The 17,750-nt window shown below is 36.4% G+C and overlaps 1 protein-coding gene across 2 annotated transcripts in view; it reads right to left on the bottom strand.

The window, feature by feature from the left end:
- Nucleotides 1-17,750, bottom strand: part of DYNC2H1 (dynein cytoplasmic 2 heavy chain 1) — a 152,252-nt gene that overhangs the window by 51,334 nt on the left and 83,168 nt on the right. For both annotated transcript variants that reach the window (XM_070943969.1, XM_070943968.1), the window contains exons 67-73: nucleotides 17,261-17,380; nucleotides 14,727-14,861; nucleotides 10,786-10,929; nucleotides 7,074-7,163; nucleotides 3,942-4,007; nucleotides 1,261-1,311; nucleotides 290-367 (exon numbers count right to left, since the gene is read on the bottom strand). In XM_070943969.1, coding sequence (XP_070800070.1) covers nucleotides 290-367; nucleotides 1,261-1,311; nucleotides 3,942-4,007; nucleotides 7,074-7,163; nucleotides 10,786-10,929; nucleotides 14,727-14,861; nucleotides 17,261-17,380 — 684 coding nt within the window. The remainder of the gene's footprint in view (nucleotides 1-289; nucleotides 368-1,260; nucleotides 1,312-3,941; nucleotides 4,008-7,073; nucleotides 7,164-10,785; nucleotides 10,930-14,726; nucleotides 14,862-17,260; nucleotides 17,381-17,750) is intronic.

Genomic DNA, 17,750 nt, shown 5'->3' on the forward strand with positions numbered 1-17,750 from the left:
AATAATATTTATAATTCACATAATTTGAGAATTGGGGAAAGAAGGAGAAATACTATTAACAGAGACATTTTTAAAATTAGCTAATTACATATTACACATTAACATATATTACTGACACTCCCAAATGATCAATTTCTGCATCATTAACTTCAAAACAAAGATGCTACTATGGAAGGGAAAAATAATACATGGCTACGATTTCAGGGTACAAATGTTTGGAAGCAAAACTCAGGTTTTTTTTAGAGCTAAATTATTTTTCTGTCAAAAAAACATTCAGTTAGTACTGTACCTTTAGAGTTGCCACTGCCCAGCTTCTTTCTTGTTCTATCCAAGGGGGGATCTGATCTCTGATGCTTTTGGTGGAATCCTAAATGATACAAAATAAATTTTATTGCAATTGTTACAAGGCATGTACAGTATGTAAAGAAACCAAACAAATTATTATTTGGTTGTGACAACTATCATCCCCAGGGCAATCACAAATGACTTGGTCAGTCATTCAGCAAGCATTTTTCAGTTCTCCCAGTTGTCACAAAAGGGGCTGTCACATTCTGTTCAGCTCTTTGCAGAATGTATCTGTGAGGCTTAAGACTTGTCAATAAACATTAAGGCCAAAACTCTGATTGCTAAGACAGTGACAATACTAATGAATACATGATTCATCATTCTTCCCCCCCCCCTTTTTAAAAAAAGGTCTGCTTCTTTTAACTAAACCCATCTCATCCCACTCCTCACCCCATGGATTAAATTTTAAATGTCAAGACTCTCATTAGCATTCACCATGAAAATATTCAGGGTTTGAAACTGTTTCTTTTGCAGGACCAAAACTGGTTTGGGAGTGATTGTGAGAGATGGTGAGAAGCCAACAAAAGAAAGAGCAAGCTGAAAGTCAGTCAGATCTGGCTGCAGACTGTGGAGAAAAACAATCCAGAAAAAACTTTCCCAATGTGTTGTTGTTTTTCCCCAAAACACCCCACTGAAGTAAACATTTATCACTAATAACAAAATTATGAAAGGTCTCATAAAGGTTCTCCTGATAGCACAAACAGATTATTATGGTTGAAAGAACTCTTACCAACAACAATTCATGTTCAAATGATTATTTTATTAAATCTAAAAGTTTCTGTTGAAGAGTTCTTATTATGGCAGAGTATAATTTATGGCAGAGTATAGTTTTCTTATTTCTTTTTGTCATTGTCAGAAAAACAATGTCATGTACTACTTGGTGCTAAGAAGACAAAGGTGTTAAGTAACACTTACTGATTTTCTTAACATATCTCCAATGATAACACCAGTAAATGTGTCCCACTCCTGTAAGAACAACAATTTAAAAATACTAAAGCATAATGGAAATCTCAAACTACAGCCAACATTGATGTTTTCAAAGAGAAAATGGAGAAATGACTAAAAGGGCATACTTGGAATTGGAAATGCCAACCCTATCTCTGTTCCATTCCAAATTGCCCCTTCTCAACAGAGCATTTATTTCGTTTAATAACGTGTTCTTAGAGATTAAGATATCCCCAATGCAGTTGCTGTTCTCCAAAGCTTGAAAAATTTGACTACTCCCTCAGGCATTCAGATAGGATACAAGATGAGCCTAAGTGATTGTGTTGTGGTTATTGGATTAACATCATTTTGAGGACCTTGGCTGCATTATATAAATGTGTCTTTAGGATAGGATAGGATAGGATAGGATAGGATAGGATAGGATAGGATAGGATAGGATAGAATAGAATAGAATAGAATAGAATAGAATAGAATAGAATAGAATAGAATAGAATAGAATAGAATAGAATAGAATAACAGAGTTGGAAGGAACCTTGGAGGTCTTCCAGTCCAACCCCCTGCCCAGGCAAAAAACCCTACACCACTTCAGACAAATGGTTATTCAACATCTTCTTAAAAATTTCCAGTGTTGGGGCATTCACAACTTCTGCAGGCAAGTTGTTCCAACTTATAATATTGAGGTTTTATGCTCAGAGTCACAGGAATAAAATAGTTAGCCAAATAAATTATTTAAATAAATTAAACAAATAAATATTTCTTTCAAATATTTGAATATTTTTGAACTAAGATAGTTAGCCAAATAATATTTGTTTGAACTAAATAAATAAATATTACTTTCAGACAAATAGTCTGAAAGTAATATCTATCTATCTATCTGAGTGGTACAACAGTGGCAAGTGCCCATATACATTTTTTCTATTCCCATCCTCTTGTTCAATTAGTACTGATTATAGTAAAACATTACACTGGCACCAACATTAACAATAACTATACCAAACAGTAAATTTTAAAAAATTCTAGTCCTCGTCTCATATTAACTCTCAGATCATACCGAAAATGACATCCATGAAGCATCTCCACAAAATGCCTTAAGCTGTTAACAGTCTCACTGAGGTTGACAGAGTCTGTGTAACTACAGTTTTACATTTGAAAGCAAACAAAAAAAACCTGAATGACATCACTTGATTTATGACTACAATTGGGACCAGAATTTTAGTTGCTAAGCAATTGGTCATAAAGCAAAACATCAGATGACTGCATTGCTTAGCAACTGCAGTCCCAGCAATCCATGTTGCTGCCATTAAGCAAATTTCAGCAGTTGTTAGCCAAAGATCCATCCCAATCCAAGCTACTCTGGGCTTGGTCTCTCCCAGCCCCAAGCATCCAGTAAGGTAAAGGACTGCCTTCAATTTTCCCCACCTGCTTCTCTTTCACCCCACCCCCTCCAACCCCTTTTCGTGTCCCTTCACAATGCCTTGCTGACATTCACTGACATCTTCTTATTCCTAATGATGACAAGGTGTGCCTGGTCTGGCTGCTGGGCCATATGGGGCTGGCTTTGTGCAGCATTTTTTTTTTTAAAAAAAGCACAAAACAGCTTAAAGGGGCCAGAGCAGGTGAAATCCAGAAGGTTCTGACAGGTTCTGGAGAACCAGTAGCGGAAATTTTGAGCAGTTCGGAGAACCAGCAAATACCACCTCTGGCTGGCCCCAGAGTGGGGAGGGAATGGAGATTTTGCAGTATCCTTCCCCTGGAGTGGGGTGGGAATGGAGATTTTGCAGTATCCTTCCCCTGCCATGCCCACCAAGCCACACCACACACCATACCACGCCCACCAAGCCACACCCACAGAACCGGTAGTTAAAAATTTTGAATTTCACAACTGGGCCAGAGTTTGCCAAAATATCTCTTTTTGCCATACTCTTCGGCCATATGGGGCTGGCTTTGCACTGCGGAAAACGACCCCAAAAAACCGCAAAGCTGCTCCCTCTTGAGTCGGAGAGAGCTAAAATGCCCCTTTTTATTGTGTTCCTGGATCCCATGCAATTGGCTTTAAGGGGAATAAAAGGCTGCTTTCTGCTTTTTCTTTTTCTTTTTTTCTTTTTTCTTTTTTTTTGCAGCTCAAAGCCTGCTTCATGTGATCCACTGCAAGAGTGCAGTGAAAAGTGGCCTTTTTGATGCGCTCCAGCTCAAGGAGGGGCTGCTTTGTGCTCTCCTCTTCCTTTTTCGCAGGACAAAGCCAGACCCAGACAGCTCAGCAGCCATGTTGGTCATGCCTTGACATCAGTGGGAGCAAGAAAATGGTGGTGAGGGTCAACTGGGGCAGCGGAGCACAGGGTGGCAGAAGGCCCAGAGGGCATATAGATGGGGGGAAAATAATCAGGTGAGGTTAGCTGCAGTGCCCCAATGATCTTAAGTGTGGGCAAGGTGCTTGAATTTTAATCATGTGTCTGTGGGGGCACTGCAATGGCTGTAACTTCAGGCATGGGTCTGAAGTCCTTCAGCGTCTTGGTAACTTTAAGTTGTCATTGGATGAACAGTCATAAGTCAAGGACTAATAGTGTAAAAACCATCAGAAATGCAAGAAGGGCAAAACTGCAGATTTTCCTGGCCAATTAAAATTAAAGTGTAAGCATTACTATGTGACTTACATTGTTTTGAAAAAGTTCAGGATGCATTCCTTTCACAAAATGTAATGCAAACATTAGCTGATCAGCCTGCAATCAGAAGACAAAGCATTAATAACATCTCATGCAACATTCTCCTTGGAAAATAATACCCTACAAAGTAATTTTTTTATAGAAACAGATAAAGAAACTATTCAGCTGATTATATATCCTCAGATTTTGCTAAGGGAAATTCTAAACCAGAGTATCTTGGTTTGAGGCAATATGATATTTTATTTCAATATTTTTCACTCCCGTAATTTCTGTGACTGCAATTTTATCTCTGATAAAATAGAATCCTACATTCTTATTCTTATTCCACTATTCTCCAAAACAGTAATCTTGGGGCATCCTCATTTTTTAATGTAACATGTAATGTAATGTAACATACAATGATTCTTTTAAGCAATAGAAATGATGCAAAATCGAATTGATTGTTCAACAGTCAAAGATAATATAACTTTGGTTTGGAAATCTTTTTATAATACTGAATGGCTGCATTGTCAATACAGGAAGCAATGTTATATTTCAGCTGAAGTGAAAGGGTAATTGAACTAGCTCATTTTTGAACCAAGCAACTACATAAATCCCTAACTGTTAATTTATAGTTTTTTCAATGACTTCACTTTCTAAACTAACCACCAGCATTTTAAAATTATCTGTGATATCTAGTTCAAATAGTCACTACTGAATGTTTATGATCTAAAGTTCCACTGTAACAAAAGCAAACGGTAATTACTCATTTTGATATTTCAAAATTACACCCTTAACCTCCAATTCATCTTCTTTTATTCTGAGATTTAAAATGATTTCTCTCCTTCCATATATGTAAGCATGTGTATGTGAGTTTAACACGCTGACACTGAAGATGTGTAATATAGGATAAGTATATTTAATTGTTTAGGATAGTGGAACTTTCAAGGATTGGAAACAATTTACTTTCAAAAGTTTTAAAATAGTGAATATTGAATGTGCTCTAAAGATGGGAAGATCAATAAAACCTCCTATTTTAGTTTGTTTGTTTGTTTTTGTCTTTTTTTAAAAAAAACTGTTGATGAACTTCTGCTTTCATATGAAAGCAAATTATATAAAATACCTGGAAACAATTCACTTATATTATTTGATGCAAAGTCAAAAGTAAGTGATGTTGAACTCAACTCTGGTAATTTCATGTTGTCAATTTTCTTGACAACAATATTATGTGTTGTCATTGCATTTTTCCAGGAGTTTTGTTACTAAGAATATTCTAATGATTTTACCATCACACAGCAACTAGGGTCAACCTTAATGGGGGGGGGGGGGGTGTTGGCACCTGCTTGCAAATTTATGAATATTTTTAATGCCAGAATTTCAGATCTGTAAATGAAGAGTGACCTTCATAAGATAATTTAAGGTTATGAACCAGGGTTGTTCAGATTTTAATGCTAGTTCCCAATATATCAATATAAATAACAATTGAATAGTTGATTGGCATATTTTGCAACCTATGACTATGAAAAAAATAGATATAGTAAAAATGTAATTGTAGCCAATATTACCTCACACCTCTACTTGTACTTGTATATTGTAGTTAGATTGGCTTCAAAATACATAAATATAGGCAGAAGAGTGAGAACATACTATATTGGCTTAACCAATAATTTAGAAACTGTAATTTTCCAGTATAACACAACATTAAACTTTCAAGGGAGTGAATTTCATAGCCTGGAAAACAGAAGGCTTCCTTCTGAGTAGCCATCCTGAGAGTGACTAAACATTCAACATATACAGGAATGGATAGCAATGATGAATATACACATATCACATGAGTGGGCATATATAGAGTGAGACTGAACAACCCAATTGAGATATCTATCTTCCTTCCACCTGAGGATATAATTGTGCCTATTCTTTTCTTCTAAATGCTATGCATGTCAGCTAGAACCATCCACTTGGAGAGAATAGGAACAAAGAATTATAATATAGGGTGACCCGCTCCTTACTCCACCAGGGAGCGCGGGAGGACCCCTTGGAGGGTAGAGCCGAGGATTTTATACAATATCTGTATGACAAAATCACTCAGATTCGGGAAGATCTGGACTCTGACTGGGTAGGTTCAGGGGGGACGACTGCGGCAGGTCTTGAGAAAGTTATCTGGGATGAGTTTGATCCTGTGACTCCTGATGACGTGGACAGGATTCTGGGGAGACTGAATGCGACCACATGTTTGTTGGACCCGTTTCCCTCCTGGTTAGTGCTGGCTTCCCGGGAGGTGACGCGAGGCTGGCTCCAGGGGATTATAAATGCTTCATTGGGTGAGGGTGACCCCCGGAGATACAGAGGATCCCGGATCTACGCACCTTCCGCCGCGCTCTTAAAACCTTTTTATTTCACCAGGCTGGTCTGGCCTAACCTTTCCCATTCTTTTTTAATGTAAATTTTAATGTAAATTTTAATTTGCTCTTAACCTGGGGTTTTAATTTGTCTTGGGCTAAATTGATTTAATTCGATTTTACTTTTGTTCTTAATTTTTGTATTTTACGTGTTTATTCTGTGCCTGTTCACCGCCCTGAGTCCTTCGGGAGTAGGGCGGTATACAAATTAAATGAAATGAAATGAAAATGAAATAATATATCTGGGAAAAGGCAGAAATGGCCTACTGTGGGTGCAAGAATACAATGTTCCACAGCATGTAAAACAAACATAGTCCAGAAACTGATAGCCTTATGAATAAAACATTCCATATATTTCAAAAGGATGTTTTATTAGGAAACCAGTTAAGAGATCCCAGAAAGAATGTTTTTTTTTTTTGTTTCAGATAAGCTTTATTTCCTTCTTAGTTTGAACTTAGTGCTTCAGAAGTTATTATTGTCTCAGTGCTGTAATGAGGCAACAGTCCCATGATGAGCAAAAAGACTGTTTGTAAACCAAGAAAATTTGTTCTGTCAAACAAGACAAAAAGATCCTATATACAATTCCCATGACTTGAAAAGTACCATTTACTAAAAAAAACCCAAAGTTTGGCACCATTGTACATCCACTAATCGATAGTTTCAAGTGAGCCAATTTATGGCTACTCTGGAAAAATAATTCCACATTCAACACAATGAATTAGTGCAAAGGAAAATGGCAGCTTACCTTAAATAAACAACGACAGACATATTCATATACCAAGTGTTTCAATGAACTGATTAGAGACTTTATTCTTTCCTCAGTATTCCCCATGTCCTGAAAAAGAATGTTCAGATATTTAACAATATTCAGTAATACTTTAGGGATCAAAAATACCTAAAAACAACTCTTAAGATTGAAGAGTTTTATCTGAAAGCACACTGATTTCAGAGCAGTGGTCACACAAGTGGAGCTGGGCGCATGTGCATGCTCACCTGCCACTTGTATGGCCCGGTTCCGAATATTGAGTCCAGCAGTTGGGGACCCCTGTTTCAGAGAATAGGCTTTATCTATAATCAACAATTTAATCCAAAGTAATAATCTAATTGCATCATGAATTCCAAAATCTGGGCCTGAGAGACAAGAGTACATAGTTCTCCTGCAGATGAACATTAGTCTTTCAAAATTTGTAATAAGAAGCATTACAATGTAATATCAGAAAGCTTTATTTTACCTCATTTAAATGCAGTCTGAGGTAACCTAATTAGCTTAAAACCCTATGTGTTTACAGTTCTTTATTAGTTAAATTATGCTAATTAACCTGACTAATGAAGAGAAAAAACATTCAAGGAAAAGTAAGATCTTCCATACCACGAATAAGAATCTCAAATTGGACAGCCCTTAATCTCAAGGTGACACCTCCCTCTAGTACACTAAAAAGACACAATAAATTCTTCTTTCAGGTTCTCTAGCCTACCTTCTCAGACTAATTGCCCTACTTTGATCGAGGTATATAAATACTGAACTGAGCAACCTAAAATTAAAACAAGGTAGTAGGACCTCTATCAAGAAACTGGTTTATGTCCACCAAGAGTCACCAGGAGTCAATTAGAGGAGACATTTCTCTTTTTAAAACAGGAATTTCTTCCTATTTTTCCAAAACTAGCAGAACCCAGGATCTACATGTCCTAAATGGAGATTTTATTATTAATTAATTAATTGTGGAATTAGCTGATTTCAGAAGAATCAGAAGTTTGCTATACCAAAGTTTGGTTGTTCCAAGGATAAACATACAACATTCCTTAATTACAAAATGAATTAGCATGTTAAGGTACTAGTGCCTTGTACAAAATCAAAGAGATATCTGAAGATGAAGACAGATTTTATTTTACAATGTGTCACAAATGTGTGAATGTAAGACCATCTTCTACAATTATAGCAGCATGTGTGGGGAGCGAAACATGGAGGCACCACAGTGACATAACCATATCACCCATAATGATGTAAGCTCCACCCCTTTTCTGTGTGGATTGTCATGTGACCTGCCTGCCCCAAAGAAGTGGGACTTGTGATGCAGCACTGTGATGCTTTCTTACTTCTGATTTAGCGGTGAAATCCAGCAGATGTTGCTCTATTACTGTATCTGGAATAGAAAATCTGATTTTTTTAATTATTGTTGCATTATTGGAAAAAGTGATGTGTTCTCTCTTTCTCATTGATTATTTTTTTTCTTAAGGTTTGAGACGCTAATATTATATATTACTTCTTCATCACCTGGAAATTATAAACTTTGATAATGTACTTTCAGGTGACTGAAATAGAGAAGAAATAACTACAAATTCAAACCCGTTTGCTCTGCTGTACGGTTTACTCAGAACCATAACATTCATCACATTTCCAACTGTTTTGTTGGAACAACTGAACTGGAGAAAGATAAAACTTTCCTATGGTTTGTGCAAAAGGGAATTAATTTTTAGACCCAAAGGAACATTAATCCCATCTTATTTTCACAGAATATATAGAACTGAGAGTTTGAAAACTGGGCTTCAGATCCAAAAATAATTGTACTGGTCATTAAGTGAAAAAGCTCTGTTAACAATGGGATACTGACTCCAAGAATAATATGATCCTCCTGCTAGTCAGTCAGTCTGATTCATATATTGAAACAGTAAAAAGCTACTCATATTATGGGTATCTCAGATAGTGGAGAACTACGAGTAACTTTAACTGTGGTTAAATTGAGAAAGGAAGGAAATGCATACAGTAGCTCAGTCTAATCAATTTTCTCTTAGGTTTGGAAAGCCCTGCAAAATGTTATGTCTAATCACTCTGCAGTTCCAGTCAACTTAGCATTTCCTTTGGGAGTTTGTTCAGAAAAGTTAATTGCTTATACTCTGATTCAGACAGAAATCTATATGGGTTTGCTTCATCCAAACCAACAGAAGAAATGTTCCAATCATTCATCCAGCCACACTTCGTGAACAAAAGAAAGAGAAGTAAGATTTGTCTAAGATACTAATAAGCATGCTTTCTCACTACCTGATCAGTTCCTGACTATCAGTTGTAATGTAGGTGTGCTTTTGATGTTATGAAAGAAAGCAACTATTTGATTCATAATTTTCTTTCTTGGCTGCGGAAAATCGCTTATTTTACTGCCATTTTGGCACTTCTGAAAGTGAAATCTGCCAATTTGGATTCCAAATCTGGCTCTCAGACTGTTGCAACCAGGTGTATTATATTTTACTACCGGTAGAGGATCTATGCTTTGGTTCAAATCCAAAGCATTGAGTAGAAAAACATTCATAGAACGGCCCTCTTTCAAGTTTGTTGAGTAAATATTTTTAAGGCATTGTTAGACAGTTAAAAACTTAGACAGTTCTTAGATAGGTGCAAAGATTGGAGAAAAGATTACATCTGTGGTAAATCTCTATAGAATATAGAACTTGGACTTCAAATTCTTTATACATTTGCCTTCACCTGTGATCTTGGAACTATCTCTTGCACCACTTGGAGTTATCATGATAGTGACGGTTGTTACCAAAGTATCAACAGAGATACTTTGAGCGTTTCTAGAAAAACATAGAATTCTTTGGATAATTTATGAACTTGCTTTTTAAGAAAAGACCCAACGTCAACATACTGTTACAAAGTATCCTGGGATTAAAAGTTTTTAATGTATGAGGGTCACTGTTAATGTTTTAGAGGAGTCTAAGGGAAATAGTGGGAGGGATAATGATTCAAATGAACCATGTTGGGGATTTTTTCTTGATGTTTTTAAAAGAAATTTTCAGGTCTTTGTTTTCTAACCAGTATTAAGTTCATTTTAGGACTTGTGCTGATGTTTTCATGGGCTTCCTATAAAAATTGCAGAAAATATCACCACCAGCTTCAAGCATTAGAACTGGTGGAAGCTGTAGTGCCTTTAAAATAAGGGCTTAGGAGTGCATGTGGCTTTCAGGCTGTAGACTACCTACCTGTAATTTAAAAACAGACAAACAAACCCTATAAAAAGTCTGCACTGTCCTCCTATAGGTAAAAATGCTTAATTTAAAAATGAATTGTGGTACTGGGCCGAGACCGTTAATAAAGAATGTTGTTTGAAAATTAAGATATAAGTGAAGAACTTGTATTTACATAAATAGAATCTCTTGACTATGGAACTATGCTTTGTTTAGCCAAAGAAAATTGTGTGTTTTATTTAGGTCTTTTGTCAGGTAATTTTATACAAATATTCAACTATTCCTTCAAATACACTGATTATGGTGCAATATGCTCGGTATCAATGGTGTGCAATCACTAATGGAAGGAGTTCCTTTATTTCTTTTCTTTAAATGTTACTTTAGCCAACCTTATTTCTAGTCCTGGAGGCAAAAAAGGTAAATGCAGCAAGTGTGTGTATGTGTGTGTGAGGAGAGAGAGGAGATACACACATACACTGGTTTGAACTATTGGCACATACCACTTCACTTTGTAGAGCCCTTTGAAAAAGTCTTAGGAAAGAAGCCAGACTAAAACGATACATGTTATTAATTTTGGACAAGTCAGAAATAATAAAATACATCTTGCTGCCACTTTCAGCCAGAGTGAGATATGCATCCCTTTCCTGAAAATAAAGAAGATTAAATGTTAGAGCTCTATTGCCACCTATTGGAGATGCATGCACAAATTGAAATAAAAAATACAAATAATATACAATTCAATAGAATAGAAGGTACTTTATCAATGTCAACATGCATTCATGTGTGCATATGACAAAGCAAAATATTTATGTTTTGTTAGACAGCCAGTTCTAGCCAAATGGGCAATCACCCTTGCCCCAATATTGACTAATAGCATCTTAGAAGTTGGAAGAGGTGAGAGGATGCACAAGAATCTATTATATTTCTACATCATTTACAATAGCCAATATTGGCTACAATCCACTATAGATAAAAAGATTAATAAAAATTCAGACACATATATGAATCCTAGTAATTTGAAATCTTGAAAAGGCAGTTAGCACAAAATTGTTGGTAAGCTATTGTTTATAAGACACCACTGCCCATGTAGAATAAGTTCCTGCATTGATTATTAGTAAATGTCTGGGCCCAAATCAAAGTACTGGTCATTATCTTCAATGCCTTACTCAGCATACCACTGAACGCTGGCTAAACTGAATCTGCCCATCTGGTCCAGACATTTAGAGAAGAGCTGCCAACAGTGCTTACCTGCTGAGTGGTACATGGGGTATGAAAAAGATAAGTGAAGGGAAAAAAAAAACCCTTTTCAATTATAGTTCCTACCCACTGCAACTTTTCCCATTGGTGGTATGTGAAGCCCTAAACCTCCTGGGATTATGTAAGCATGTTGGAATCCATTATGCCTTTATCTTGATTGTCATATGTCATCTTATGAAATCAAATGAAATTGTACTAGGGTTCTTTGGGTTATTACCTTACTAAATGTTTCTTTCTTTCTGCTGTTCACCAACAGACTCTTTCGGGATCGAGATGGGCTATAAATTTTATTAAATAAATAACAGTCCTGATGCAAATGCTGGCATTCTGTACTACTGGCTCAATAATGGCATGTATTTAAATCAGGGTATTTGAATGATGATATTATTACACAAAATACATCACTTGCCCCCTCCCATAGGTTCCTGTTCTGATAAATAATGTTTCATAAAGTTTTCAGACTTACAATATAACTGCTGAACAACCATTTAAGCAATCAGGAAAGAAAACAGATGGGAATGTATAACATAGGAGTGAACTGGTAATTTAGTGTTGGGCTATTTATGGAAAACCACTTTAAAATTCCAAAGAGCTTAAAATGCCATCTGTGATTTGGCATATGGATTTTCTATCGTAACCAAAGTCTAAAATATAACTGGATGTACCCAAAACCCTCAAGAGAAATTTTGAACTGCTCTTGCTAGATATCTACTCAGGAACTATTTGTGAATTAATCCACTGTACTTTCAATGAACTCTGAAATTTCACAACTAAATCATTCTATTGCAAGAATTATAGGAAAAGATTTCTTCTCACATTTCCCATTAACCTGCAGGTTTCTATTAATTGAGGAATTTATCTACTAGTACATGAATTGTATTATATTGCAGCAAGTCAAGACTTAATGGATCACTTCCTGATAGGAAATGCAGTGAGGCAGGCATTAAAGAGAAAAACAGTTCTTGATAGTTGGACAAAATAAAATGAGAGAAAGAAAAAGGTGATAGACATATAAAAGGAAAAGACACATACTAGTATCTTTGTGATAAATTAACCAGTTTACATATAAGCATGAAAGAAAAATTTTCTTGACATACCTTTTTAAAGAGGGGGGAAATTACATTCTGTATTAAGTGTTTCTAGTTCGTTAGTAAACTTTTAATTGTTTAGAACAGAGTTAATTCCCCAACATTTCCAGCTTTGTGGATGGGTGGAGGGAGAGAGGGGATAGTTCTGCGTTAGCGACCAGTAAGTGCGTGCACACAGCTCCATTTGCACCAGCAGCATGGATGCAAGCCTGCCTCTCATGCAAATGGAGTGAGCAACTGCACATACACATGCTCACACGCTGTTTGGGTAAATGGGGATGTGCATGCATGCGCTTGCCCGGTTGCAAGCAGCTCAATGTCCACTAGTGGGCCACAGCCCAGAGGTTGAGGATCCCTGGTTTAAAATAATTTTTATACTATTTGAAAGTATTGCAAGTAATTATCAATAAAATAGACAGTATTATTAAAGGCTCTCTTGAGCCCTTGCAGATGTCAAAACCAGGGTGACAGTCAGCAAAGAGAAATCTGGGTATCTTGGCTATGTGATACAAGTGGACAGTGGGTTATTTTGTTTGATAAAGATGAGAAAAGTAGAATAGAAAGACAATTGATAAGACAGATGGAAAGCATCCAAAGGAATATTAGAATTAAAACAAGTTATCATCAGAGAGAAGTAGATACAGTAAACATTTGACCATAAAGTTGCAAGAATCAAGCCTGACTGGATTGCTCTTAACTAAAGTTCAACCAAGGTTAGATATACTGTCACAATGGATTAGACATGTTGGACCTCTATTTGACTTGAAAGCCTTAATAAAAACATTTCGTTTTTCCTTATATTTTCCCAGTTGTTTCTACCACCCAATTCAATCTGGCAGGTTGAGAATGTTATGGGTACCATTATTCAAAGATTGTCAACTAGTGAGGACCAGAATATGTGGTTTCTTTGTTATAGCCCCTGCCAGATGACTCTAATCCTGTTGGCCTTTCATAAGGCCAGGAAGACCTGGTTGTATGCCTGAGCCTGGGCCTCCCAATGTGTTCAGGACCCTATTTTTGGGGTGTATTAATATTCCTTGGCAATAGTTCTACTAGGTGACCATGTATATTTATTTTCTATTGCTTTAATCATTTTAATTTGTGTTTATGTTTTTAATGATATACACTGCCCAAAGACACTTATAGCAATGAGCAGTTATAGAAATAAAATAAATAATATTTATAAAAATGATAATCGTTTTTATATTTTACTCTGATATGAGCAAGAGAAACAAAAATATTTAACATAAGGCTCTGTGAACCTAAAATCCTGGGGGTTTTTTTTTTACTCGCATACATTTGTGATAGGTTCTTCTAATTAATATATGTTACTTGATATATGAAAGAAGCTAATCAGGATAACCTTATCTTTTCAAACTGTCTTTCAAATCTATAAATGTATACCAGATATAATAAAAAAAATACATTAATGTTCGTCCAGAGCAGAACTTTAGTTATATTATCTGCTTCATCACTGAAAGCTATCAAAAAAAAAAAAAAAAAAAGGAATATAGAAACCGTTCAGTTCTATATGGGATCTAATGAGTCATATTGCAATATTTTCTCCATTGAAAACACCATAACTTTGCCTTTTTTGGGATGTGTCACACAAATGGATTATTTTAAAATAGACTATGTTTGATGTTTTTCATGGTGAAATGACATGGTAAAACCAGGGGTGAAATCCAGCAGGTTCTGGAGAACCGGTAGTGGAATTTTTGAGTAGTTCGGAGAACCGGCAAATACCACCTCTAGCTGGTCCCAGAGTGGGGTGGGAATGGAGATTTTGCAATATCCTTCCCCTGGAGTGGGGTGGGAATGGAGATTTTGCAGTATCCTTCCCTTGCCACGCCCACCAAGCCACGCCCACCAAGCCACACCATGCCCACCAAGCCACGCCCACAGAACCGGTAGTAAAAAAATTGGATTTCCCCACTGGATAAAACTGTTTAGGTTGAAAATAACCTTAGGAGACCACAGAAGATTTACTAACAGACAGCGGAATCCAGTTCTTGAACTTATTAATCCATTGGGAGCTAAAATAAAACATGTTATTTAACTAATATATACTCTAATAAACCAAACCAAATACCTACCTGATCAAGGGAAATCTGAAGTCTATAAAACTCAACAAGAGATTCTTGGATGAGGGCACTACTTGCTTTAGTTTGATTCAGAGATTCAATCAGATCCTTATTTTCAAGTATATTTCCCTTACAAGTTGCAAGCGTCTACAACAACAGCAAAAATTCTTTCAATTTTTGGAATGCTTTAAATCATCGACAGATAATAAAGATATTCAAATCTACATTGTCTGAATGGATCACAATTGGTTAATATGTCATATCTTTCAAATGCTCCTTAATCAGGGTTTTGTGGGGAGATACGAAACAATATACTAAATGTAAGAATTTTTCCTGCTCTCTTCCAAAATTCAGCATTACCTGTATCTAAAACAACATTGGTCATATTTTGAACTTATGTTTATTTTAAGCATAATCAAAATTAATTCTACTAATTTCTCATAATTCCTGGCTTGAAATTTCAAACATGAAGGAAAAAAAAACCCAACAAACTCACAATAACCACAAAATTTTTAAAATGTTACACTACGTAATCATTTCAATCAACCAGGCCATTTAGAAAAGTCATTGTATATAGTATGCCTTATGAAAACATTGGCCATGAGCTATGCCAAAGAAATTTTATATACTCATATATAGTAAAATGGTGAGTGAATGCTTTTTGAATTCTTCTAGGCTCTCTATAGGTAGTAGCTACATGCTCATGTGCACAGGACAGGATAGGTTAGGGCAGTGATGGCGAACCTTTTCAGTACTGAGTGCCGAAAAGGGAGCATTCGTGTGTCTGGGCCACAACCCGGAAGAGGAGCTTCCCAGGGTGCATGCGCACGCCTGAAAATGAACTTCCGTTTTCAGCTACTGAACTTCCGGTTTCAGCCAGCTACTCTTCCGAGTTTCTGGTGAGCATGCACATGTGACGATCAGCTGGCCGATGCACATGCTCACACAGGAAAACGGAAGACGTGCTCTTCTAATTTCCGCACTGCCGCATGCAAAAAGGCCAGCTTATCATTGTGCGTGCGTGCGTGCATGCATGCCAGAAACCCAAAGAGGAATGGGCGACGCCGCGCGTGCCAGGCGACATGGCTCCACATGCCGCTTCGGGCACCCGTGTCATACGTTCGCCATCATGGGGCTAGGACGTGTCAAATTTTTTCAACTTCTAATTTCCAAACATTAGGGGTGCTCAAAAGTTGTGACATCCCTTGGGGATTGTAAAGATATTTTGGTTACTTTAATATAATTGAGATGTACTTTGTAAGTAACTACATAAATATTATAACTTTTTAACATTTTGTTTGTTTCTGCTCTGGTTCCTTTGATTGGGAAAAAGGAAGGAAGAGAGCTTAGAATGATGTAGTCCCCAACATTCTAGACCACAATCCATATGTCTCTTCCATAGTTTGCAGTGTAGACATTTGGGGGATGTTTTAATTATCAGATCCCTATCTAGATCCAGCCTAATGCTGAAGTTGATTTTTCCTTTGCCAATTTCTTCTCACACCAAATTTGATCCTTTTCTGTTTCGTTTCCAGAGAATTATCTGACTGATAAAGTATGACAGTTCTTTACATCATTTCTTTCCAATATTTTGCTGGCTTGGAAAGAATAATAAACCAGCACTTTTCATCTTGAGGGGTTTAAAATGCATTTGCAACTGTAACAGTTATAAAAGAATTCATGGCAAAATGAAAAATGTTACGGCCGTTAAAAATATTTCCCATTCCAATTACTTTTTCAAAGAATAAATTTCGAGTGCAACAGCAATTCATCCTAAAAGCTAACGATTGCTAGATTTTGCCTATAAAACTACTAATAGCATAATTTCATGCATTTAAATATTTCCACATAATAAAAAAAAGAAACATTTACTGTACTTTTTCATGTAAAATGTCTGAGCTGTTCAAATCCTTTGAAATAGTGATTTCAAAATATGCCGGAGTGTGTGCAAAGTACTTAAAAAAACATTATAACAGTTGTGTGTTTTTCTAGGTTCACCCAATTTCTTTGAAAATTGTTCTCAGCTATGTGCCTGCAACCAAGTTCACTCTTCTAGGAGAAAAAAAAAGGAAGTGGGGTGGCTCTGCACATTTGCAAAGATAATTAAGAGTAGTTTCCAAAGTAGCTACACAGCTACCTGGAAAGTCATAGATGCTTTAGTGAATGTTGTGCAACCTCATTGGTACAAGGATATTTTAAACTTGGGTTAATATGTCTCTGGGAAGTAAACAGGAGGAGGACAGCATTCCTTGGATCTTCAGAAAAATGGGAGGACACCATCTAATATACCTTGGTGAGATTTTCAGAATGGGAGAAAATTCCTTGAATCTTTCATAGATAAAGCGCTAATCTGAAGTATTTAAGGGAAAAAAATCAGGAAATTCAGAGACAACTGCAGTTTTAATCTATTCAATAACAACCAGTCTATTAGTGGATGAAACATCTCAAAAAAAAAAAAAAAAAAAAAAAGCAGATTACACCTGGATGGCTCCTTGCAATAAACAAAGTTACATAAAAAATGTTCATGTGAGATTGATATCTGTTACCTCCAAAAGAGATTCTTCGAGTTTTGCCAGCTGTATTTTCTTTTCCTTTTCTTGCTGTAATAATTTTGTTTTTTGTTCTTCCAAATCTGGCTTTTCATGTTGGATAGTCAAAGCTAAAAGCTGGAAGGCCAAGGTGTTTTTGAGAAGGCAGATGAGTACACAAGCATTATTTGTTTAGTATTTACTGTATATAGCCTCCCATCTTATGTTATCATAAACCTGGGCAGCTTAGAAACAATAATAAAACAATAAAAAGCACAAAACCAATATTAAAATTCCCCTAGCACCCCCAAAGAAAAACAAACCTTTCTTATCCCACAGAAAGCTTTCCTCAGCTCCAGCCAATAGCTACCCCAATGGCTACAGGAAAATCCCAGTCTTCCAGACTTTATAGAAGACCAGAATGGTGAGGACTGGATGGTTTTGGGGGGAAGAGTGTTCCAAAGTGGGGACAGGCTACAAAGAACATTATAGCTTAAGTCCCACTAAT

The sequence above is a fragment of the Pituophis catenifer genome, unplaced genomic scaffold, assembly GCF_029215685.1.
Source record: "Pituophis catenifer annectens isolate HBS135680 unplaced genomic scaffold, rPitCat1.0.hap2 SCAF_4, whole genome shotgun sequence".
Classification (NCBI taxonomy): domain Eukaryota; kingdom Metazoa; phylum Chordata; class Lepidosauria; order Squamata; family Colubridae; genus Pituophis; species Pituophis catenifer.